Source organism: Astatotilapia calliptera, chromosome 14 (genome assembly GCF_900246225.1).
Source record: "Astatotilapia calliptera chromosome 14, fAstCal1.2, whole genome shotgun sequence".
NCBI classification, from domain to species: Eukaryota; Metazoa; Chordata; class Actinopteri; order Cichliformes; family Cichlidae; genus Astatotilapia; species Astatotilapia calliptera.
In genome coordinates this window covers 8,253,939-8,279,587 of record NC_039315.1, presented here as the reverse complement: position 1 = coordinate 8,279,587, position 25,649 = coordinate 8,253,939, and the positions used below count along the sequence as shown (strand labels likewise).

The window sequence follows — 25,649 nt, the reverse complement described above, 5'->3', positions numbered from 1 at the left end:
ATGGTCAGGTACAGGGATTGGATGAAAAAGCAGCCAATGCCCACAGAAAGATCTCAACTTTCAGAAAGTGTGAAGAATGACTGCGCAAGACCACTTTAATGAATTACAAGAAACTCCAGCTTCTTGGAAGCCAAACATAAAGATATGATGGATGGCTCAACACTTTTGCACAGTACTGTATTTCACTTACTAATTTAAAGTGCCACTGGTGCTTCCATCCTTGCATGTTTATAGGTCCAATTAGCAGAGGTTAATGAACAGTTTAAATTCAATTCCCACAAATCTAAAGCGTATCAAAGCCATCAGATGCTCACAGTGTGGTGATGTTTACGTACTCACCTGGCATGTAAATGAATCAGAAGCGTGCAAGTAGGCAAATCTCAAGCGTATATTTTATTTCCATGCAAGAAGAACTGACTTTCAGACCATCATCCTTAGCGACATCAGTTTCATTAATGCAAACACAACAGATTTACTGGATTTAAATGAGGAAAAATAGGACATTCTGAGCAGTTAGCTTAGTGGATTAGTTTAGGAAGGTCTTAAATCGTAATAAAATGACAAGGCAAGTAAATGTATTAATCTAATTTAAAGGGGGGGGCTTTTGTGACGCATATACATGACTGTTTTGTTTCTCTCAGAGGAAATCCTGGATGATGGAGTTGGACTGTTTCTGGAGAGCTCAGGAGACAGCCTGGATGACGACTCTGAGATCTTCAGTGAGTTCGACGAGTGCACAAAGGTAAGAGCACAATGTTTATCATCACTTTTATTATTATTATTCTTAGTGTCATCACAGAAAACATCTGACAACCAAGCTTTCGTGTAATATTGCAGCGCCTATGCTTCTTTTCCGTCCTTGTTCTTTACAGCACACCTCTTAGCTCTGGTATTATGAAAAAGCACTCACAGGCATTTCGCTTTGCCACAGTTTGACTCACCATCTGTTACTGGCTCATTTTATCTTGTTTATGAAAGCAGAGCAGCATCCATAATCAACATGAGGGTGTTAACCCCATGCTTCTCAACACAATCTGTATCAGGTTTCTCTTTTCCCTCCATGACACACAACTCTAATGGAATTTCATAGCTTCTGACATGATTAAATCAAAGGGACCTAAATACAAAAATATCTCATCATTGCTGCATGAAGTGTATCTTATGCACTGGAGACAAAGGACAGGAGAAATGATTTGCTTTGAATGAAACAGCCGAGTGATGGATGGGTTTGATTAAGCTTGCATTGTTATTGCTTGATTATGCGAGGTTAGTAGGACCAGGTAATAACTGGGGGTGGATTCATTTTTAGCTATAAATGAACAGAGACAAGTTTAAAATAGAAAGCACAGAGCACTACTGCCAAGACAAGCAAATAAGTCTCAAAGACCCACGTGTTGCTGTTAAAGTGCTATGACTAACAAAGATGTCTAATTCGAAAAAAATGGAAGAAGAAGAAAGGCGAAAAAATAGTTAAAGCGGCAGTCCTTAATCTGCTCTCTGTAACCGACTTCAAAGGATCACTGGGCACTTGCTCATGAAATGCTGAATGAAAGCACTGATGTGCTCTTGTAGATTAGTTTATCTCTCATCTCTTATGACAACACTTGATAACGACATCATTTCTCATTGTACCCGGTTAAATTGGGAGCTCACTGCAAGAGCTCCAAGGATCAATGTGATATCCTCAGACATCCTACTTACCCTTCAAATTCAGGGCTGGTTACATGACTGCTTCTTTATACGTTGTCTGTTTTAATCACGCCGTTGAACTTGTCTTGCTTAATGAGCAGCAGTTAATCAAGTGCAGCTCTGTAACTGCCTTTGTAATTATTAATGATATTATAGGGATGAGGAAAACGAGTCTAGATTATGAGTAAACTGAAGGACAAAATCTGTGGTTAAGATTGTGATCTGCTCTGTTAAATACTGCTTTTTCAGCTATTTTTTTTTTCTTTGAAAAAACATTGATTGCTTTCATTCTCCTTTGGGCTTTCTGTTTGAAAATTAACCGATAGGTTCCTTTTGTGAGATCAGAACTCGCTTTTTTCTTTGTGTAGCATTGACGGTATGTGAATCATTAAAAAGATGGCCCTGTGAAAAACCTCAAAGCAAAGAAAAGCTGAGATTTATGTCCTCGTATCTGAAACATGTCTATATGTTTTCTTGAAATCGGCTCAGGAGTGGCTTAACAAAGTGATAAAAATATTAGTTGGTGTTGTTGTGCACACCATGACTTTGTATGACAACAGCTGAAAAGATGATCAACGATTTCCTACTTTCAGTCATTGTCAGACATAGATAGCCAGCCTAACCTTTGTAAGATTGTATTTTGTGCTATGAAAAACACATAGATTTCTAATTATTTTATGGGGCAAAGTACTATCACTGTTTTTCTGTCTTGTTATTATAAAAGCTATGTGCAACATAACCTCATTACGTACTACATATTCAAAGCAAGGACTTTGGCACAGACCACCTACATCATTTCTCAGCGATGCCAATTTGTGTGCTCTGGCTACAGGCTCAATAGAGAAGAACTCAGTGTGGCATCATTTTGTGATCTGAATAACAGCCTCTAAACTGTTTAGCTGTACACTCCCATCTCTCAATGACAAATGTGGAGTCTTTATGTGGGGCATTCTGGGAAAGTAGGAAATTACTGACTGAGTCAAACAGGACACACAGTGGAAAGCAAGTCATGCAATTCAGTTGTTATGCGGGGGGGGACTGGATGTTTGGTGAAAACAGCAAGTGTGTATTTTTCTTCCTCACTGCTATGGTATTTTCAGAGCTTGTAACTTAATCACAGGGACCATTGCTTCTTTTGTTACTTGTTAAATGCTGCACGGCAGTTCACCCCCTCTCCAGCCTGCTCCTCAGCAGCTCCCCTCTCCCCTTTTCCTGAAATCCTGCATTTGTATTCTACTGCGGCGTGGCTTACCCAGTCAATCCTGCTCCACTGCAGCCTTGAGGAGACTCTTTCCCTCCTGCTCCTTTGCTCTCTCCCCGGTCTGGAGGATTATCGAGACTAATTTACAATGCTGCTAGAGTTGACCAGATCTTCACACCCACACAGTGTGCCTAAGTTTACCCAGCCTGTAGAGAAGAGAGAGAGCCAGAGAGAGAAAACAGCAGAGTACTGGTGACAAAGCTACAGCAGACTGTGAAGGAGCAAAAGAAGGGGAGTTGGAAGGCTCTAAGTGCTGGTGGGCGGAGAGGAGGAGGCTGAGCAGCTCCACTCATCCTTCATCACAAGCACCACAGCATCTTCTCCTGTTTTTTTTTTTTGTTTTTTTAAACCAGGGAAGACAAAAGGGCTCAGAAATGTATTGGAGAGACACAGTGTAGACTTTGCTCTTTCTAAAGCCCGGAGTCTTTGTTTTCTCTCTGGTACTTTAACTGACGCTGGCTGTCCATCTGCACCCGGCTATGTCTATCCTGAAGTGGAGCAAGCACAGCAAGCGCTCCACAGACTCCATCTATGACATGCTTCATCTGGTGAGCCTCTTTTCTTTCATGCACGTCGTTTTTTTTACCTGCTTAATTCTTGGTGCTGCTGTGATAGCTGTTGTCTCATTCCAGTGAGAAGAAAAACAAAATCACCTGTCCTTCTCAGTGTTAGTTTCACACCTCTCGCTGGCTGCTGTAGACCAATGGCAGGAAGCTGTGAGTCACTGTCGCCGCAGAGTTGCCCCATAATCACTGGAATGCTCCAGGAGATGCCAAAATAAAATACTGCATATAGGAGCCCATGCTCTACAAGTCTTACTGCAGATGACTTGGACTTTATGCGACTTGGACAATCTACTGACTATTTCTGAGTTTCTCTCTTAGCACCTTAAGCTGCGATATCGGGCTTCAGTTTCAGAGAACAGACATGCAGTCTTCTCCTTACGCCATGCTTTTATGCTTTGAAGTAGTTTATTTCCCCCAGCAAATAAAATATAGATTAAAAAATCTGTGACAGGTTTTTACATTTACACATTGTTCTTTTAAATAGATACAGAAGCCTGTGATTTTCTTTTTTTCTCCCCCTCTGTACTTTCTCTCCTTTCTAACATGTCATAAGTGTCCAAGCACCCAAAGCTGTCATAGTGTTAATTAGCCTAGATTGTGAAGAGCATGTCTTGACTGTGACTGTCTTACTAGGCTTAGTAAAACTTTGCAAAATGTTCAGAAAAGAAACAGATTTGAATTTTCCCCTTTTTCTGCACTCTTGCAATCTGTTTGTGCATTTCCATCTATCATTTCATGCTCAATTTTATGTGTAATGTACTGGACCTTACATATCATCAGCTCTAAGTTTCATAAGACTTTTTAAAAAAAAAACAACTTTTATTTTATTTTTTTAACTAAATCACTCTCTACATCCAGTTGGTTTTACTTACAAAGTATGTGTTGTGTTCACTCTGACCAAAAAATATCACATCTAACAAATCACAAAGCATTTGTGAATTAGTGTAAGATCCATTTGCAACATTGCATTTACAGACACAGCACCTCCTAGTTCATCTGTTTATGTGAGAGCTGCCTGCTTAATTTGGGAACATTGTCAAGAGGAACAAATGGCTGTCGTGCCTCACATATCAATGTCTCTTTGATTAGATAACAAAGCTGATAACCACGGTCATTTGCAAAGCTGCACGGGAATATCTGTAACAGTTGCTGGATAACAGTATTCTTCTTGTACTCTGTTCTTCTCGCTCTTGCATTTTTCCATCATATTTTTGTGAATGACGGCAAAGAACATCAGGACTATGGCCGTTTTTCATCAGCATTTTGGTAAATATTGGAAAAATTGCACACGCATTGCTTTTTAGAGACAGCAGAATCCTTATGTTTGTTTGTCTAAAACTAAAAACAAAGTTTAGATGTGAAGACTGACAGCAGCTAAGATCATAATTGGGTTTTCTAATATGAGAACCACAACCTTTCATCCTCTGCAGCTATGTTGATGTATAATCTCAGTATTTCACAGGGGAGCCTATAGGTGTGAGAGGACAAATTGTTTCTGTCCAGCCTGTAAAACTCCATATAAAACAAAGCACACATCTCTCAGCTTCCAGTTATGAACTCAATAATGACTACAGCTCCTAGTGGTCCCTGTTATGTGACTGTCTCATTTGATCTTTATCATGTACTTTCAAATGAAGTCTGGCCTCACAGAGTGAATAAGGCTTTGATGGATATGATTTATGCTCTTTGTGCTTTCTGCTTTGTGTTTGTATTGATTTTTTTTTTTTTTTTTTTTAAAGCCAAAATGCCAGTTTATATTTAGGGATGCTGAGGCTGTGGCCAAAGTAACAAGTACTAGTTCAGCCATGTAGGCTGCTACTGAGTGGGGTCTATTTTTTACCCAAAATGATAGTCTAATGCACATCAGCGCTGGTCACCACGGCAACCCATACTGTATGTGGACAGACACCGTTGTGTGTATATTTTGATTCTGTGAAAGAGCTGAATCATTACACCACCGATCCATCAGTAGGAGGAAAACACCAGGGAAAAGAGCGATGTGAGTGAGAGGGAGGTGGAAAGTCATTGTTATGACAGACTGAAAATAGACCAAATTAGTGCAAATGATTTTTTTTTTTTAGAGCTGCCTCACTGCCTCTTTCCAGGCTCAGTTGCTGTACAGTCATGGATGTGTGCACAACAGTAGGTAGAAAGTGGCATCTGCTTCCTAATGTTTGCGGCTCCCACCTTTGTGAACATTGCCGTTTTCTTTTATGAAGGATTTTATCACGCTTGCCTTTGAAACGCTCATCTTTTTTTGGTTGTTTTTCCCCCCTTTCTTGCAGAGCACGGAGCAGGTCGCCGCTTTCTGCCGCAGTCTCCATGACATGAATTCCTTGGAGTGTGTGTCCTCTTCGCCGAGCCCGGAATCGCCCTTTCCACCTCCTGCAACTCCCAGACAGCTCTCTGATGCCGACAAGCTCCGCAAAGTCATCTGTGAACTCGTGGAGACCGAACGCACCTATGTCAAAGTCAGTATCACTCATCTTACTTGTAGGAGGCAGATGGTGTTTGTGAGTGTGCATGTTCCTCCTGTCCATCGATCGATATTTCTGTCTGCCTTAGGTCGTGTTAGGCTTCCACATTACCCATTCAACATGACCTATCCATATTTATCTCTGTGTCTCGGGAGATATGAGCAGGACACAGCTGTGCCCTTGCTTGGATATTGCCTAATCTTTTTCAGCCCAGTATAAATATGGCTCAGTGGAATAACTGGGTTAGCGATGCTATATAATGGAATAATTTAGACTAACTAAAATGTTATGCCCTATTTCACGGGCCACAGATATAGTTATTATAGAAATTATACTGCAAGTGACTGATGGTGTATTGTTCAAACAGACATGTGGGTGCATTTTTATGTCTGTGTGTCTTGTAGTAGGAGTTGCAGTTTTGTTGCTAATGCAATAAATACAGGCAAAACACTTGAAGGGGTTTTGATTTCAAGTTGACAAAGCTTTAATGCAATACCACATAATGTGTTTTGTTTGCTACAAGTTTGAGCACGTCATTTGGAGTCAGTCTCATGTTACTTTTGATTGCCAGGCATTTGTTCATTTCTTAGGCTTTCTACATTTCAGCTCACGTTTGTATTACCAGAGTCATCTACTTAATTTGGTTTCCATATAGCCGTTCTTTCTGAAGAAAAAGGCACCCACCAGCTGCTTTTGGTTTGAGCTTGAATTACTTATTTGTCCTGGTGTCTGACTATCCCTTTCTATACCTGTTGATTTGTTAAAAATGTCAAAGCCTTATTTAAAAATGCATTTTTTTGTGTGTGTCCATATTTCACACGGTGGCACAAGGCAAACCTGAGTAAAGCACAATTTACCGACTCTTTTTCATGGTTTTCTTGCAGGATCTTAATTGCCTCATTGGGAGATATTTAACCCCACTGCAGAAAGAGACCTTCCTTACTCAGGATGAGGTATGTCAAATGCTCCCCATGTGCCTTTATGGGGTCCAGGCTTTTAAATGCCAGTACTGTTGAAATGTTCTAAGAAAAGTAGGTTACATAATCATGTGAAGTGCAGCTCTGTGTGAGGACAAGAGGGTTGGATGATGTGTGAGAGAGATGGGATGTTTGAAAATAACATGTTTTATCTGCACTTTCAACAACGAGGTTCATTTGGTTATATTCAATTTTTGGACATTTTTGTGGTTTAACTGGTAGCAAGTGATTAATAAAAATAATATTTTGAAATGCACTGGAAGGTGTTAAAATTCTTTCTTTATTTCAAATCATCTCAAATAATTTTTCTTTCAGCTGGATGTTCTGTTTGGTAACTTGCCAGAAATGGTGGAGTTCCAAGTCGAGTTTCTCAAGACTCTGGAAGACGGGACGAGACTGGTTCCTGATTTGGAGAAACTGGAGAGAGTGGATCAGTTTAAGGTATGCACTTATTCTTTGAAATATACAGCAAAAGACTAGCAACAGGTATTTAAAGACCCGACAAAGTCTTTGAATTACTGGTTGTGTGACTCCTTTTTACAGAAAATCCTCTTCTCCCTCGGAGGCTCTTTCCTGTACTATGCAGACCGGTTTAAGATCTACAGTGCTTTCTGCGCCAGCCACACCAAAGTCCCTAAGGTCCTCGTGAAGGGTGAGTAAATGTGCTTCAGAGATGCATCCCTCCTTAAAGGAGAAAGGATGCATTTAGGCTCCCAGGGCTAAAAGCTTTGCACAAATGTATGGTATATAATGAGCAGTCTCGAACACTGTCTTCTAAGCTAGTACACCCACTCCCTTCAGGACTTGACTGGATGGCTTTGTTTTCTGCATTTACATTCAGTGAGTCAACTGGTTATCTGCCACACTGTTTAAGGAGGTGCTATTAGAATAAAGCTGTTTTGTTTTTCTTTTTCTTTTTTTTTTGAAACAGTAAACAGATTTTTGTTCTGCCCACTCATGTTTAGCTGCTGTTCGATAAAAATGACCCTTCTGTAAAAACAAAACAATTCAGACCTTTTGATGTGGCTTCTAATCTCTAATGCAAGACAAAGCATGCTTGTACGCCAGTAATCTGCATAATATCAGGCTAAACATAAGCAAGCAGACAACAAACTTATAGATCTCACCCCAACCGGTCGCAGCAGATGGCCGCCCCTCCCTCAGCCTGGTTCTGCCGGAGGTTTCTTCCTGTTAAAAGGGAGTTTTTCCTTCCCACTGTCGCCAAAGTGCTTGCTCATAGGGGGTCATATGATTGTTGGGTTTTTCTCTGTATCTATGAAGCACCTTGAGGCGACTTTTGTTGTGATTTGGCGCTATATAAATAAAATTGAATTGAATAGACCATTAGTGAAAATACTAGGAATCCAATGTTTATCAGTTACATAGAGGATAATTAAAAGTAGGTAAATAGGTAACATATGGAGGCATTTCACTAAGTGTTCTTTTTCGGTCATTCCAGCCAAAACGGACCCCAATTTTAAGGCCTTTCTGGATGAACGAAACCCCAAGCAGCAGCACTCTTCCACACTGGAGTCTTACCTAATCAAACCCATACAGAGGGTTCTCAAGTATCCCCTCCTGCTGAAGGAGCTCTTCTCGCTCACAGACCCAGACAGTGAAGAACATTACCACCTCGACGGTAAGACAAATTCTTATAGCAGATCTCAAAAATATGTACAATCCCAACAACCCGCCTCATAACGCGATTTGTGCTGGACTGCAGTTGCCATGAAAGCCATGAACAAGGTTGCCAGCCACATCAATGAAATGCAGAAGATCCACGAGGAGTTTGGAGCTGTGTTTGATCAGCTTATCACAGAGCAGAGCAGTGAAAAGAAAGAGGTAGATCGGAGAAACCTGGCTTGGTTCTGTTATGTTAACCAAAAATGACACGCAATTGGAGCAGATTGGTTGATTATTTCGTTCCAATTACCAGGTTGCTGATCTGTCAATGGGCGATCTGCTTCTCCACAACACTGTGACATGGATTAACCCACCTGCCTCCTTAGGAAAATGGAAAAAAGAACCCCAGATGGCTACATTTGGTATGGCAGGATTGTTGATTATGTAATAAATGAATAATAAGTGTATGTATGCTGTTTGGATTCCACCTAAAAATGTCAAAACATCTGATGAAAAATGACAAATTGACTGTGATGGCACAGTCACACACGTTGTGTAAAGCGTGCACATGCATCAGGGCACATTTTGGAAAGAACTGCCTAGTAATTATGGAAAAATTCAAATGCCTTACACTCCATAAGTGACAGATTAGCAGCATTTGACAACATTTCAGTTAACTGTAATGTGGGTTGCATAGCAGTGCAATAGTTAGCACTGTTGCCTCACAATGAGAAAGCTTAGTCAGTTAAGGTCTCCCTGTGTGGAGTTTGCATGTTCTTCCTTTGCCCGTGTGGGTTTTCTTTAGGCTCTCTGGCTTCCTTTCACATCCAAAGACAGGCATGTTTGGTTAACTGGTGATTCTGAATTCCCCAATAATGTGAGGTAGACCAAGTACTTGGTCTAGAATAAAGTGCTGTAAAAATGTAGTGCTGTAAAAAAAGGTAGTCTAAAGTGCTTTGAGTAGTCAGACGGGCTAAAAAAACCCATGTGTATTAGTTGCCCCCCGACTTCTGACCATATATAGTATTAATAATAACAACAATGGTACTAATAATAATATTAACTAAGGTTTGGATAACCCCAAGGATGCTTTACAGAAGAGTAAAAATGAACTAAAACATATAAATAAACAAAAAAGTCTTTTCATTTTAGCAAGAATTGTTCACAATTGTGCACAAAAAAGAGACCAGTAACCCTTCCTATGTAGTTTTTAATGAACAGACCTGTTGTTAACTTCAAAGTTACATATGTTGATTTGACATGTGACCTGAACCCCAGTGATTACTAAGTCTTTTTTTCCACCAATGCTTTCTAGTGTTCAAAACAGCAGTGGTCTTTGTTTGCAAGGAGGGGTCCAAGCAGAAGAAGAAAATGGTAGGTTTTCACAAAAACAGGATTCCATCAGCAAAACCAAACCCCAATCGCAAACACATTGTTGACTTGCCTTTCCTGTGGACCATTTTTTTGTCTGTAAAAACAAAAAAAAAAAAATTCTTTACTTGACTGAAGGGAGGTTCCCACCGGGTCTCTGTATCTTCTGAAGAAAAAGATCCCTTCAGATTCCGTCACATGATCCCAACTGATGCCCTTCAAGTCCGGTCTATGACCAATGCAGGTATAGTAGATTACAAACTTTAGTAGCACACTAGTTCTAGCTTCAGTCCGACTAATGATTATCTCACAATATATTACCAGATTTCTACGTATATGAGACATTAGTGATGATTTCTCCCTCAGATGGCGAGGGCTCTGCTGTGTGTGAGATTATCCACACAAAATCGGAGTCAGAAGGAAGACCAGAAAGGACATTTCACTTGTGCTGCAGGTGAGGATTTCTGCTAAAGGAGGTTCAATTACACTGCAGATTACAGCTTGCCCACTACTGATAAAGTCCAGTCTGCTATCTAACGAAGTGACAAACTGTCTACCTTTCTCAGCTCTCCGGAGAGCAGAAAAGACTTTGTGAAGACAGTCCACTCCATCTTGCGAGAAAAGCATCGCCGGCAGCTCCTAAAAACAGAGAGCTTACCACTCAACCAGCAGTATGTACCCTTTGGAGGAAAACGGCTGTGTGCTCTGAAGGGAGCCCGCCCCACTATAAATAGAGCAGGTAAATGCCAGTCTGTAGATGCATTAACCCAACAGCTTCAAGTGCACAATTTATTTTTGACAGACAGGCAGAATCCTGTGGTTTTATCCTGAGTTTTTCATTTAAGGTTTTAACCAGTATTGTAGGAAGATAATTACTTTCAACCAAACTCCAAAGGGATGTACTCAAAGTAGTAAGATCATAATAATTTATCTCTCTGATGTTCTGGGGTTTTGCAGCATCTGCCCCGACTAGGACTCTCGGCCGAAGGAAGTTAGTGCGCAACCGTTTCACCATAGACACGGATATTGTTTTTGATGGTGATCCTGAACAGCAAGACCTCGTTTCACCAGAGGAGCCTGGCTCAAAACGGTCCCAGCAGGATGAGGAACCAGATCAGCAGCAGCAGCAGCAGCAGTCTGACTTGGCAGGTGACACAGACCGCTGGGTGGAAGAACAATTCGACCTAGAAGAATACGAAGATCAAGAAGAGGTGAAGGAAACTGACATCCTCAGTGACGACGACGACTTCTGCCAGACACCAACACCTGCGTCCATTGAGACTGACCTGGAGGCCCCAGTCATGGCTTTGACCTTGGAGGGTGTGGAAAGAGAGAAGATTAAATCCCCAACAGCCAGTGAGACATCTGACATGGCGAAGCAGAGAACCATGATCAATGACAAGACGGAGGATCAAAATCAGAAGGAGAAGGATGAGATTTGGGTAAGAAGGGAGCAATCAGGTTTATCCCCAGACTGTGCCACATAAAAGCAGATGCCAGAAGATAGACAGCGAGTGTTCTAGACAGCTTTACATGGGCTCCATAAAAACAAGTCATCACAAACAATGCATGAGCATTGATGTATATTGCACAGCTAGTAGAAGATATACCTTTCTTTATCTTATGCTGAATGCTTTTTTTTGTACAGGTAAGAATATTAGTGGAGCAATACAGGAATCCAGAGTGAGGGAGCTTTTCCTGAATCGAATGCTGTTACAGGAAAGTCAAGTGTAAGCTTTGAGGGTTGAAATAATGGTACAATCACAGAGTCTAATCAGTTGCTTTGATTGGCATGGTTTGCACATTTGGGCGGCATTCTTTAGTCCTGCCTGCTGTTGCCAAATTTGGGTATTGTGAGAACATAAATATTTGTTATGTCTGTGTTACTCAGAGATATTATCATAGTTAAGGGCTGTATATTATTTGTCCTTAAAGAAATAGAACAATTAATTGCAAAGGACCGTTGTCTTGCATAGTTTACTATACTTGTGGATTTTCACATGAATATACACTGACATGTTTTGAGTACAGACTTCCTGATGTATTTGATTTTGATTTGCTGTTTATTAACTTAAAGCTATCTTTTTACTCGGAGAGACAGCTTGTTCTTTTTTTGTTACATTTAATAGGATAATAGTGGAATTATGTAAAACTCCCCTTGTCAAAGAAGCAAGGGGATTTCATTGTTTTGATTTGGCATAATCCTGTTTTACTTGAATTTGGCTGTTTCACGTGTCTTTGTTTACTGTGAAACCGTTTTGGTGACATTTACTTTTCCTCTTCAGTATTACCACTCATACACATCGATACTTAACACTCCACTTGGAACCACTCAGTATTGTACATAATACATCTGGGGTCTGTTTCAGAAAGCAGGTTTAGTAAAATAGCTGACATTGTTAACCCTGTCACAAGAGAAAAAGTCAACAGTAGGTTTTCTTTAACAAATCTGTCCAGGAGTTTCTCCCTAAAGAAGGGCCTTGGATTCCCAGACAGATACGCCTTAATAAATGTGACTGTGTGGACATTTAGGCGCCTGTCAGGTTGTGAACCACTTCAAAGCACTGGAACATTTACCTTGTATTACTGTAGTAATCACAGTTTAGCACCAATTTGTATCAACATTTAGACACATCAAATACTCATTCATTAAACATGTGTCATGTAACGAGGAGTGAATAATGTTCATGATTACATGATTGTGTAAATACATGTCAGTAGAGCTGCAAATGAAATGACTAAGACTCTAAAAATAAACTAGCTATAGTTTAAAAGTGAGTTTTTACATATAAGCTGATATTGGTTTAGTATGGTCTGACAGCATTACATGTTGAGATATTTACAAACTTTAAAATACATCGGCTCACTATCATTAAATCTAGAGCCCATAGCTAAGAATTCCCATTCAGTTTGAACCTAGGCACAACCTCATATCCATATTTTTTTCGCTTTATTTATTTCTGTCCCCATCGATTGAACCAGCCTTTTTTTGAACCCTATCTCAGGGTTTATCAGTTCAGAGTTCAGGGTAAGCTTAGAGTTTGTAAACCTGCTTCCTGAAAGAGACTTCAGCTTCTTTAAAAAATGTCTTGTGTGTTCAAAATGATTGTTCACTAGTATTGGAATACAATGCAATGTTCTTATTTATTCATATGTAAATTAATTTGTTAGCACCAAACACAGTTGTTTGTTTGTTTTTGTTTTTTTCCACTGAGAAAGTCCAAATTTGCTCAAGCAATCAAGGGAAAGACTTGCCGTGTGCAAAATGAAAGAAGTCATACTTGTAAACAATTCATTGTGCTACTAAGACTGCGTTTTTATTACTGTGTGTATATAGAAATGTACTGATATCATAATAAAAACAGTTGTTTCCTACTTATAATTTAACATGTGTGGTTGGTGTGGTTTTAATCAGCAGCCTCATTTACTCCCTGCAGCTCAGCAGATACCAAGTCTACAGGACCATTTTGTGATGGGAGAAAACAAAAATGTCAAGTCGACATGCTTGTAAACAACAGAACTAAGTGACTAATCGATGCTCAGCTACCTTAAAGCAACACTTAGAGACTGACTGCAATTGCAACAAGTGGAAAACTTAAAGCTGAACTTTAGAAGACATTAAGAGCCACTCAGAGTGTTTGCTAGCTTCGGCTCACTAAGTGTCTGAGTGATGGTGCGCAACCTAAATCGCCATTAACAGAGAAAACACAAAAATGTCTGCAGTCAGTGTTTAGTGTTCACATAACAGGAATGAAGCAAGCTGAGAATTATTAACAACGATTGATTTAATCTAAATCTATACATTCTATAACTGGATATAGAAAATGAACACCGTACTTTCCAATATGCCTCCTCTAAATGAGTAATTTGAAGTGTGGTCATTACATGGACATTTTTTCTAATGAGAAACTATTGCATTTCAGTGCTAGTGAGTCATTTCCTATTTCGTTAAAGCTCTTTTTGCCAGTCAGGTTTTTTGAGAAATACAAAGGCGGGTGCAACAGATGAGCAAGGGGGAACGGTGGCCAAAAAATTCAGGAAGTGCATGAGCAAAGATAAACAATGGTTGCAGGAAGACCCTTCTCTGGCATCTGCTTTTTGCACACAACCTTAAAAAAGATCAAATCACAACAATATGAACTGGAACGTGTTTTAGCAAACTGATACTGAAGGGCTATTGTGTTTTAAACGGTCTACTGTCTTAAGCGGGAGAAACACTGCTGCAAAAAGCACATGGAACAAGAGTTCAAAAGAACAAATCTACATTCCAGATTACAGAATGCCAAAAATAGAAAATGTAAGTTTAAATTGTCTATTAAAGGTAACGTCCTCTTGTACATTAGTCAAAACATATACATCTGTAACCCTGTTATGAGCTGTAGACAACTGTCTTCCACCATTGTTGAATTCTCTGCTTCCTTGGAAAAGAACAATTTCTTCAGTATTTTCAAGCTAACATCAGGAAGAATGGCAGCACTCTACAATCAGTGGGTACCTTATCTCTTTTATAACTGAGCTCTCTGCCCCCCACCCCCAGCCAGCACATCCTTGTCAATCACCACCCCCAACACAAAAGCTCTGGTGCTCCTTTTAGATCAAGGGGAAAGATCTCTTCAGACTTACAGCCTTGTGATGTGAAGCAATACAGTACAGTTCTGAATGACACGACTCCTTGATTAAATATCTGCCAAGAGATAAATGGAACCATCCTAATTTATGGGATTATTTATCTTTTAATATCTCTATTTATAATCTTTATGTATTCATAAAAGGATATTACAAAGCAACTAATAAATGAATGATGAAAGAAAATCAAAGACTAAATCTAAAATCAAAAGAAACAGCCAAAACATTAGAAGAGGCCAAATGACCCATGTGGTACAAACACATTAGCCAGCTCAGCAACACCAAAAGGACTGAAAAGCCACAGAAAGCGAAAAATATGGGGAAAGAAAGGAAAATTTATGGCATAGGCATGTAAGGCTTATTGATGATGTGACTAGTGATAGAAGTAGCAGGATGAATTCTGTACATGTGTACACATGTACAGGGCTGTACTCTCCTCTGTTTTAGCCAAATGCTGCTAGCCGGATTATATGGTGATTTAAGGTGCAAATGGATAATGACCCAAAGCATTTTGCAAAAGCAAACCAACAGTTTCTCAAAGCAGAGAACTGAAATATTCTCCAGTGTCACGACAGTCCCCTAAGCTCAACTCAACACAGCGTGCTTTTAAAGAGTTGTTAAATACCAAACTAAATGCAGAGAGCTGCACAAAGAAGCAGTAAATGTTTGGCTGGCAGAGCATTTCCAGCGAAGAAACACAGTTCTAGGCTGTTGAAAATGGGGGGCTATGTACAAAAATAGCTGTAATTGCTAAAGAAATAATTATGGACCGTAAAACACAAAAAACAAGTCAGCAGGTGGGGCTGTTCTGTAGCAGTAGGTACCAGGTACCTTTTAACCTACTTCTATGTGTATTGTCTTAAGACAAACAATGCTACATTTCTACTAATCTATAAAACAGGGCTTTGCCTTGCATTAGATTTTAAAAATACTAAGTGCAAAACAAGATTTTAAGCTTGGTATTAAGGCTTAAAATATGGTTCTGCACCATATTGTATGGATAGCACAGAACATTTGGAATCTTAAACTATGCAATGTTTCTTATACAACAGATAAGAAATAATTGTCTTGTCCTTCCCCAATCGCCCACACTTAGATTGGAAGTCTTCATTTGAAGTAGTTCACCAAACAGTGGATAATGCGTAACATCCCTAAAGAGGTGCCTGCTTCTCACTCTAATGTACACTGTTTATTCATGCGCCATTTGAATGCTGGTAATTGCTAGCAAGATCAGTTTGGCTTCCTGCTTTCAGTGGCTCCTGCTACTGACACCCAAACTTCAGGATGGAGTGTAAGGTGTATGTTTCTCTCCTGGCCCTGACTCCTGAGCTGCAGCCAGCAAGGGGGCTGACGTGCTGCTCTCTGGCATTGGTTAGCCTCCTGCTGCTCAGTCAAATGAGTCTGCAGTGGACATCATGCATCTGAAACAATCAGCAAGCTAACCAGTTGGTCCTCATGATTCTAATGAGCTGTATTAGGTTCCTTATCCCTCTATCATCGAAAGGTCACGTTACCCAATGCTGATCAATGCCAAGCATAGGGAGCTTGGAGAGGTTTTCTACACTAGAATAATTTTTCTCAGCACTACATTTTGCATATATAGTTAAAAAAAAAAAAAAAAAGAAGCAGAAGTACAAACAAATTACATCGTGCACTTTTCCAAATACTTATGGACTAACGAAAGAAATCAGCAGGTGGTGCTGCGGATTAGGTATCCACTGAACCTGCTTTATGTGTAACATCCAGAGGCAGACTAAACTAAGTTTCTAGAGTAATCTAAGTAAGAACTAATATCTCTAAATTTGACAAATTAGCACTTTTGGGGTAAAAGAAAATTGTATACACCACTTATAACACTTAACATCTCCAAGCAAGCACCCATTTTCCACTCTGACGTATGCGGTTGTTTCGTGTGATGTTTATGTGCCAGCGCTTACTTGGAGGCTCAGTATTGGTGTCAAGCCTTTGTGTTTTAGTTCTGATGTTCCTGAAAAAAATATTTTGCTGTATGCACATTGGTTAATTTGTTTTATTGTTTTTACTAATAATAAAAATATTAGGAGTAATAGTAATATTATGCAACTGCAGTTTATACGGTACTATACTGTAGAACAAGGGAGTCCACATGTTTTTAACCATAATGAAATGCAGAAAATACTGAGAGGTTAATGCTCACAAACACTGAGATTTTAAATTTATCACAGATTTTTCTAATTTAGTTATAGTTTTTTTTCCCCATCTTATAATCTATATACAAGAAACCATAAGCCATCTTATTTAGCTTTATGAGAATGATTACTCTAGTAACTGTTTTACCAAATTTAAAGACTAACTCATTTCAGTTGAAGCAGTAAAAGAATTATCAGCCTTCTTCCTGGAATGTGTAGTCATATTTACATTCAACAGGTGCCACACTGCATCTACAATCTTGTACCATTTTATCTGAGTTGAATCTATATTTTCTATATTTAATCTATATACATTTTTTAATTAAAATTGATCTAAAATCAAAATTCACAGCTGTGAATACACACTACAACATAGGTTTCTTCACAGCTGCAGGTTTCTCCCTATGAGGATACATGTTTACATTCAAAGCAGGTGAGGATGTGATGATGGTATCACTCAGCAAACCTGTCCAGCAGGTTTTGCAGTTTCTGTTCCTGTTTTATGACCTCTCCTGTTACATCTCTCTCTCTGTCATTCTTTGTCTCACCTGCTTCTCAGAAACGAGGTGAGCAGCAGGGCATTGCACGTCCTAGACCAGGTTTAAATAAAGGAGTGGCTTTTTCACCTTGTAATTCCCTGCTGTTTTTTTCCCTCTTTACCTGAAATCAGACGGACAGTCTCCCTTGTAAATCGTGCCAAATACCTGGCACAATTCAGGAAAACAAAATCGACTTAAATGTCTAGAAAGCATCCTTCTACGAACAAATTAATCTATACTTTCAATCACAGGTGGTAAATAATACCGGGTTCAATGGCCACAACAGATCATTTTGCTTACATCTGATGTATTATATACACAAAAAATGTAGCTTTGAATGTGAGCTCTTGTTGCAGGGAAATGGGACCATCTGGATGTAATCATCTGTATGTGGGCTTGCATTGAAAACAGTGAATGCGTTGCTTCTGAGAATGACTAAACATAAATTTTTTCTTGGATTTTTTTCAATATTCAACAGGCTAATTCATTGCTGTTCACTTCAAGGCTTGTATTACTTGTAATACTTAGTCTAGTTACTCCAGGCTTTGTTTGGGTGGCCTTGGAATATATTTATAACACATAAGACCCAAACCAATCTTATAAGAATTTTACAAGCTGCCACTGTATAGTAAAATGGCCTGTAAATGGCCTGTATTTGTATAGCGCTTTACTAGTCCCTAAGGACCCCAAAGCGCTTTACATATCCAGTCATCCACCCATTCACACACACATTCACACACTGGTGATGGCAAGCTACAGTGGGGCAAAAAAGTATTTAGTCAGCCACCGATTGTGCAAGTTCCCCCACTTAAAATGATGACAGAGGTCAGTAATTTGCACCAGAGGTACACTTCAACTGTGAGAGACAGAATGTGAAAAAAAAAATCCATGAATTCACATGGTAGGATTTGTAAAGAATTTATTCGTAAATTAGGGAGGAAAATAAGTATTTGGTCACCTCAAACAAGGAAAATCTCTGGCTCTCACAGACCTGTAACGTCTTCTGTAAGAAGCTTTTCTGTCCCCCACTCGTTACCTGTATGAATGGCACCTGTTTGAACTCCTCATCATCTGTATAAAAGACACCTGTCCACAGCCTCAAACAGTCAGACTCCAAACTCCGCCATGGCCAAGACCAAAGAGCTTTCGAAGGACACCAGGAAAAGTATTGTAGACCTGCACCAGACTGGGAAGAGTGAATCTACAATAGGCAAGCAGCTTGGTGTGAAAAAATCAACTGTGGGAGCAATCATCAGAAAATGGAAGACATACAAGACCACTGATAATCTCCCTCGATCTGGGGCTCCACGCAAGATCATCCCGTGGGGTCAAAATGATCATGAGAACGGTGAGCAAAGATCCCAGAACCACACGGGGGGGACCTGGTGAATGACCTGCAGAGAGCTGGGACCAAAGTAACAAAGGTCACCATCAGTAACACACTACAACGGCAGGGAATCAAATCCCGCAGTGCCAGACGTGTTCCGCTGCTGAAGCCAGTGCATGTCCAGGCCCGTCTGAAGTTTGCCAGAGAGCACATGGATGATACAGCAGAGGATCGGGAGAATGTCATGTGGTCAGATGAAACCAAAGTAGAACTTTTTGGTATAAACTCAACTCGTCGTGTTTGGAGGAAGAAGAATACTGAGTTGCATCCCAAGAACACCATACCTACTGTGAAGCATGGGGGTGGAAACATCATGCTATGGGGCTGTTTTTCTGCCAAGGGGACAGGACGACTGATCCGTGTTAAGGACAGAATGAATGGGGCCATGTATCGTGAGATTTTGAGCCAAAACCTCCTTCCATCAGTGAGAACTTTCAAGATGAAACGAGGCTGGGTCTTCCAACATGACAATGATCCAAAACACACCGCCCGGGCAACAAAGGAGTGGCTCCGTAAGAAGCATTTGAAAGTCCTGGAGTGGCCTAGCCAGTCTCCAGACCTCCGAAACCAGTATGATAACATTACAGGAATGCTGATAGTATCGCAGTTTTAAAGCTTTGTAAAAGAAGTGCACTGGGCAGTGTTTTCATTAGACAAGAGACGAGAGACGAAACTTTATCCTTCCAAACAATGCAGGCAAAATCTGAGATTTTAGCACTGGTCCTGGGCGCCCTGGGCTTATGTGGGACAATAGTCACCACTTGTCTGCCCCATTGGAGGGTTTCTGCCTTCATCGGTGCCAACATCATCGTCATGGAGGAGCTCTTAGAGGGCTTGTGGATGAACTGCTACCGACAGGCTAACATCAACATCCAGTGCAAGGTGTATGACTCGCTGTTAATTCTCCCACCAGAGCTGCAGGCAGCGAGGGGGCTCATGTGTGTCTCCATAGTCCTGGCTTTCATCTCGTTGTTGCTCACAGGATTCGGGATCCAGAAGAGCAGCTGTTGTGGTGACAATTTAAAGAGTAAGAATATCACCTATGCATTAGGAGGGATTCTGTTTCTACTTTCCTTTTTGACCACACTCATCCCCGTAAGCTGGGTGGCCCATACTGTCATCAGTAACTTCTATAACCCGACAACGCTGGATGCTCAGAAGCGGGAGCTGGGATTGTCCCTCTTCATTGGCTGGGCCACTTCTGGTGTTTTGCTAATCACCGGGATCATTGTGCTGGTTAGGTACAGCAAACGCAGTGCAAAGGAAGATCAGCGCTACATTGAAGCATATCATATGGTGAAAAGGAATGAACAGAAGGCGGACAGTGTTGACTTTTCAAGAGCGAAATCTAGTTTTCATACAAATCAGGAATATGTGTAAATAACTGTACTGCAGTGTACTAATTGCATATTAGATGTCTCTCCGTATATTTATGAGCAACATGTGTTTTATTTGCAATGATATATTTAAATCAATATGTAACCATGTTCTATTGTACTATGCATTTGTCTTGTCTGCACTGTTTGGTTTACAGATGCAGCAAAAATATTCGGTTAATATGCTGTACACGAATAAACAACATTGCCTGTGTTTAAAGTAATATAATTTTTGGCAAATCTATATTATCACTGATCAACAATACACTGCTTGCAGTGGCTATCACCGATCAACTTCAATCTTAATGCAGCTCTTACTCCAATGACCCTGAGAATGTCATCACTGTTTTTAAGTACTTTTTTGGCTGCAAGTCTGTATTTTCTGTATTTATTTAAGTCATTTTTGTTGTGCTTAATGATGAATTTCTCATCTGAGACATGACAAATGCAACTGCTTCCCTGTCTTATTTCATTATATTTCATGATCTAATAATCCTGCCAACCAAGTGAACAGATAATTTATTAAAATCTTTAATTCAGTTTGTTTGTGTGATTCAATTCATAGAATTTCTACTTTTTTGTGGAAAGCAAATACTTGACCAACACTCCATTCAGGTATTTTTCTTGTACTAAAAACCTAAGGTGGAAAAGTGAAAACAGCCAATGAAGAAGTGCCTCATTTTCACATTTGACAGAACAGAAACTAAAATGTTTCTGTGGCTGCAACAAGGGAACGACCCTGTGTGATAATGACAAAAGGCCCTCCCTCTCAGGTTTCTTTGTGCGACACCTTTTCATCAGCTCGTCTTACGTGTAGAGAAGCAGTGCGTTTCACATCTGTGATCATCCACCCATCAGCTTTCTGTTTGTGAGATGGAGTCGTTTCCTACGCCCATTAGTGTAGTTGGATGCTACAGTTGTTATATTAGTTTTATTCATTTTTTCAACATTTATAGCAAGTCTTTTTTATCTGGCAAATCCTTTCAAATGATAAAACTGGCCACACATTGCATTAGTTAATTTTAAGTTAGCACATGTAATAGTACTGAGATATTACATCGTATGTTCACAATACATTTTCCCTATGCTAAATGTTCTCTAAAATTACGTCAAGTATTTCCGTGTAGTATTAAAAATATCTTACATACTTTTCATTAACTTTGACTTTTTTTGCTTGATTTTTTTTTTTTTAAATATGATGTTGATTAAACCTTGATGTTACTGTGGTAACAAGATTTAGTGATTTTTAATAACTAAAAACTAACGACTGATCATTAGTACTGGAGGTATTCAAAACAAGCAGCACTCCTTTGTGTCTCGCCATTTATCTGATGGCTCTGAAGCAGCTTAACCAGTAAGGCTGCATTGCATCATTAGCATAGTTTTTGTGGGTGTATAAGTTCCTCAACTTGTTGTTGTTCTCAGATTTTTCTCTTCAGCTGTATAAGTGCACCAGAAGGTTGAGATTAAGCTTTCTGTGTTAACCAGAATGGCCACTTACACTGCTTACAGTGGCTACAGCAAGCCACCTCAATCTTATGTTGGCAGTTACTACGATGGGAAGCCGGCGCTGACAAATGGAGAGTACGGAGAGTATGGGGACTCTGTATATGAGGAAAAGAAGAAAATTGAAAAACGGAAGCAACGAAATGCTATCTGCTGTGAGGTAGTAGCTCTCATCATTGGCTTCATTGGACTAATTGGCGTTGCCGCTGTGACGGGCCTGCCGATGTGGAAGGTAACAGCCTTTATTCAGGAGAACATTATTGTCATGGAGACCCGCTGGGAGGGTTTGTGGATGAACTGCTACAGACAAGCCAACATCAGAATGCAATGTAAAGTGTACGATTCCCTGCTGTTTCTGCCTCCTGATCTCCAGGCTGCCAGGGGTCTGATGTGCAGCTCTGTGGCTCTGACCACCTTCGCCCTTATTGTTTCAGCAGTGGGGATGAAATGCACAAAAGTGGTGGACCACCGGGCTCGTACCAAGCATATTGTTCTTGTGGCTGGTGGCTGCCTGTTCCTCATGGGTTGCCTTACAACCATAATTCCCGTGTCCTGGACAGCCCATGTCATCATCCAAGATTTTTACAACCCTCTACTGATTGATGCCCAGCGTAGAGAGCTCGGGGAGGCCCTTTACATTGGCTGGGTGACTTCAGCGTTGCTTTTCAGTGCCGGAGTGATCCTGCTTTGCCGCCATGCTCCCCGCACCCAAGATCCAGATGAAAGGTTTCAATACAACCCCACAGGAAGCTTCTACCAACCCGCATACACCAACCAGCCAGCATACACCTACCAGCCAGCATATACCTACCAGCCTGCTTACTCTGCAGCCCCACCAGGATCTGTGATATACGCACCAAGTCAATACTAAAGATTTTTGGACTTTTTTTAAAATAAACTTGCCAAAATTTGGCACATTTGATGAGGAGAACTGATTAACTGTCGTTCACTTGAAACAACCAGATATTTCTTTACTTATCAAAGTGTACTGCAAATACTCCGAATCATTATGGACTTGAATGTGTTTCGATGCTGACAAACTGCTGGATTTCTATATTCCTTGTTTGGGTTTTTTTTTTTAACCCTTTTGCTTAACTCACACTAAATTATATTCTAGCACAGTATGTGTAATCTATTACATCTGTTAATGTTACAACAATTGCATGTTGATATTGCGTTCTTTACAGTTTCTGACTTGCTCTCCAAGAACAAATTGTCAACTAGGCCCTTTTTTCAGATTGTAAACCAGTGATTTGTTTTCAACACTGTTATAAATTAAAATATTACATACAAGTTTTTTCAAAATGCTGGCCAAAATATCTGGCCAAATTTGTTTTTTTCCTAATAAAGTAAATGGCTTGTAAAAGAGAATCTTGTTGTATTTTTTTCCCCAATGTCTAACACAACAGTACATAGCTGATCAAGAAGTTAAAGGTGCATTATAATGTAAGCAGTGTTTCAGTGCTGACAAATGATCTTAAATTTGTTGTAAATTCCCAAAACCTCCAACTGAAACTGCACTTTCTTCACTCACTAGTGAGCAAATGGAAATATATGTCATTTCTATTGTAGTGTGTGGAAATGTGCCTAAACTAGTAAAACCAGGCTGTTTACACAGATCCACCCACTGTACAAACCTACCAGGTGACTTTATTTCAACCAAACAGGAATTGGTTGCTTTTTTTTTTTTTTCCCTGAGAGGAGAGTGACACAAGAGACCCAGACAAGAAATCCAGTACTGACAGTCATGCATGTGTAACATTTGAGACCCTTAAAGCAAACCAAAATATATAAGAATATTTAAAAAATATACAAACGCACACACGCATGTACAAATTGTTTCCTTTTCACGGTACTTCTAAAATGTACTTATCAAATGTATAAAAAAAAATGTTGAATATTTGTCATAATTTGCCATACTTTGTTCTTTTCCCCCCCGCCGTTCTACTACTACTCATATTCTGTTAAAACTACACATCTCTCATATCTTTCATACACACACAGAAGCAGACTTCCCCCGACCCCACTGTTTGTCTTGTCTGTTGTGCGCTCCTGTCTTTAACAGTGTGCTTTACAAAAATGGGGGACAAAGAGTTTTGTCCATTGCTGTTATTTTGTGTCTCCAGTTCCCCTACATGCCCATGTACCATGAGGCCCTCCACAATAGCAGTAAATGATTAAAAATAAAGATGAAGTAATAAACAGGAAGCGAATCAGAACTGATTTTTGATCTGTAACTATAACTGGTAATACATTAACAGAGTATGTTTACCAGTGATACATTTGACGATTCTGAACATGCCCCCATTGTTAAGAAACACCTCGTCGTTTTGTCTTCTTTTAAACCGAAGTCCAAGAATGTAAACTGAGACTTCTGAGTAAACAAAGGGGGAAGCTTAGAGCAGCTACTGGGTTGCTGTACAAAGAATTAAAGGCCCAAGGGATTCAGTTTCCTAGCAACATGTCACAATTCCCACTACCTCCCATTCTGGTGTTATGTCCACAGGGAGGAGGGTGTACAGGTAAACATGAATCTGCTCCTCCTCCATCGGGATGCAAAGCCACTCCACAGAGAAAACCTACTGCTTCCTACAGCAGTTACACTGTGTCCGCACACTATTGCTCTTCTGAGCTTGGATGAGTAAGTGAAGAACAGGATGGCAAACTCAGCACTGGAGATTGTGGGTCTTTTAGTATCCCTAATCGGGCTGATCGGGGCAGCAGCAACTACAGGAATGCCTATGTGGCGCGTCACAGCCTTCATTGGAGACAATATCATCGTGTTTGAGACTCTGTTTGAGGGCTTGTGGATGAATTGCTACCAACAGGCAAGCTTCAGGATGCAGTGTAAAGTGTACGACTCTCTCCTGGCCCTGACTCCTGACCTGCAGGCGGCAAGGGGGCTTATGTGCTGCTCTCTGGCACTGAGTGGTCTTGGTGTGCTGATCAGTCTGATAGGCATGCAGTGCACATCATGCATCCAAAACAATGATCGAGCTAAGCGGCTGGTTCTCATCATTGCTGGTAGCATGATCATATTGGGTTGCTTCTGTGTCCTCATCCCCGTCTCCTGGACGGGTCACGTCATCATCACTAACTTCTACAACCCCTTGCTGATCGATGCCCAGCGGAGAGAGCTTGGAGCAGCTCTCTACATTGGCTGGGTAACTTCGGCTTTCTTGTTTGCTGGAGGATGCATTTTTATTTGCTGTAATATACAGTCGGATGACAAAGATTCAGAGCGATACCTATACTCCAAGGCCTCAGACTATTCGGTCTACCCTCAACAGCCACTACAGCCTCTACAGCCTCAACAACTGATGACGCTTCCCCAACCACGATCTCAGCCAATGCTATCAAGATACCCATCGTCTGTCTACAGTTACCAGTCCAGATATCCCTCTGTACACAGTGCACACAGTGGGGTCGCGTTTCTGTAAACACTTATTTTTATTTTTGTTTTTTTTTATTGATCAGAAACTGCATTTCAGGTTTAAGAGAAAATGTGTGTGAACCAATACACCATTTCTACTGCATTATGTGTATTAATTCAATTTTATACTAACAGCCTTATATTTTATACAAATGCTTAAAAAAAAGTGTACATTTATGCTGTATATAACAATTTAATTCAATCTTTAACCACTGAAAATTATTAAAAAGTTGACTTACTGTAAAACATGCACTTTGTTAATGGGACATGTCATCTCTGAAAAACAAGCGTAGTTGTAACTACATTTAACCCTCTCAGGCTCAAATTAAGTTTTTGTTGCTAATGCACAAAAGAATACCTGCAGTGGTACTTGTGAGTAAAAAAAACTCATAAAATATGCATGTGGGGTAATCAGGTTGTTAGCTTTTAACTGTTGCAAATCTGCAACGCCTGCCTTGAGAGCGTTAAAGCTTTAGTCATTTCAAAAAATATTTCTTAACTGTGTCTGAGCTGTGCTGCTAAAAAAGAAAAGAAACAGCTCAAACTCATCTCTGTGGCACAAATAGTCTCTCATTGTCACATTCTGTTTCTTCTTTTTTTTTTGTTAATCGTTACTAATCAGTTTCAACTAGTATTCAAATCAAAAGTAA

General features: G+C 40.1%; 4 protein-coding genes across 7 annotated transcripts in view; all 4 read left to right on the top strand.

Moving 5' to 3' along the window:
• LOC113037029 (TIAM Rac1 associated GEF 1) overlaps nucleotides 1-13,351 on the top strand; it is a 41,265-nt gene extending 27,914 nt beyond the window's left edge. For 3 of the 4 annotated variants that reach the window (XM_026193736.1, XM_026193733.1, XM_026193735.1), the window contains exons 15-27: nucleotides 642-742; nucleotides 5,802-5,987; nucleotides 6,878-6,946; nucleotides 7,286-7,411; nucleotides 7,514-7,622; nucleotides 8,430-8,609; nucleotides 8,694-8,812; nucleotides 8,907-9,015; nucleotides 9,909-9,967; nucleotides 10,103-10,208; nucleotides 10,331-10,418; nucleotides 10,531-10,703; nucleotides 10,922-13,351. In XM_026193736.1, the coding sequence (XP_026049521.1) occupies nucleotides 642-742; nucleotides 5,802-5,987; nucleotides 6,878-6,946; nucleotides 7,286-7,411; nucleotides 7,514-7,622; nucleotides 8,430-8,609; nucleotides 8,694-8,812; nucleotides 8,907-9,015; nucleotides 9,909-9,967; nucleotides 10,103-10,208; nucleotides 10,331-10,418; nucleotides 10,531-10,703; nucleotides 10,922-11,451 (1,955 nt within the window). In that variant the 3' untranslated portion in view covers nucleotides 11,452-13,351. Of the gene's footprint in view, nucleotides 1-641; nucleotides 743-1,747; nucleotides 3,499-5,801; nucleotides 5,988-6,877; nucleotides 6,947-7,285; nucleotides 7,412-7,513; nucleotides 7,623-8,429; nucleotides 8,610-8,693; nucleotides 8,813-8,906; nucleotides 9,016-9,908; nucleotides 9,968-10,102; nucleotides 10,209-10,330; nucleotides 10,419-10,530; nucleotides 10,704-10,921 lie in introns of those variants that run through there. The other variant, XM_026193737.1, reaches the window with a different exon arrangement.
• A 5,919-nt stretch (nucleotides 13,352-19,270) lies between these two features.
• Nucleotides 19,271-20,755, top strand: LOC113036596 (claudin-17-like). The gene has a single exon (XM_026193009.1). It carries the CDS (start codon nucleotides 19,375-19,377, stop codon nucleotides 20,062-20,064), a length of 690 nt encoding a protein of 229 aa, XP_026048794.1. The 5' UTR covers nucleotides 19,271-19,374; the 3' UTR covers nucleotides 20,065-20,755.
• A 724-nt stretch (nucleotides 20,756-21,479) lies between these two features.
• LOC113036310 (claudin-8-like) lies at nucleotides 21,480-22,937 on the top strand. The gene has a single exon (XM_026192568.1). It carries the CDS (start codon nucleotides 21,550-21,552, stop codon nucleotides 22,435-22,437), a length of 888 nt encoding a protein of 295 aa, XP_026048353.1. The 5' UTR covers nucleotides 21,480-21,549; the 3' UTR covers nucleotides 22,438-22,937.
• Nucleotides 22,938-24,134: 1,197 nt separating this feature from the next.
• Nucleotides 24,135-25,330, top strand: cldn8.1 (claudin 8.1). The gene has a single exon (XM_026192701.1). The coding sequence runs from the start codon at nucleotides 24,224-24,226 to the stop codon at nucleotides 25,004-25,006; it is 783 nt and encodes a 260-aa protein (XP_026048486.1). The 5' UTR covers nucleotides 24,135-24,223; the 3' UTR covers nucleotides 25,007-25,330.
• Nucleotides 25,331-25,649: the final 319 nt, after the last annotated feature.

What these genes read in the sequence shown, in the direction of transcription:
- cldn8.1 (XM_026192701.1), top strand. Translation starts at nt 24,224, where the DNA reads ATGGCAAACTCAGCACTGGAGATTGTGGGTCTTTTAGTATCCCTAATC.
- LOC113036310 (XM_026192568.1), top strand. Translation starts at nt 21,550, where the DNA reads ATGGCCACTTACACTGCTTACAGTGGCTACAGCAAGCCACCTCAATCT.
- LOC113036596 (XM_026193009.1), top strand. Translation starts at nt 19,375, where the DNA reads ATGCAGGCAAAATCTGAGATTTTAGCACTGGTCCTGGGCGCCCTGGGC.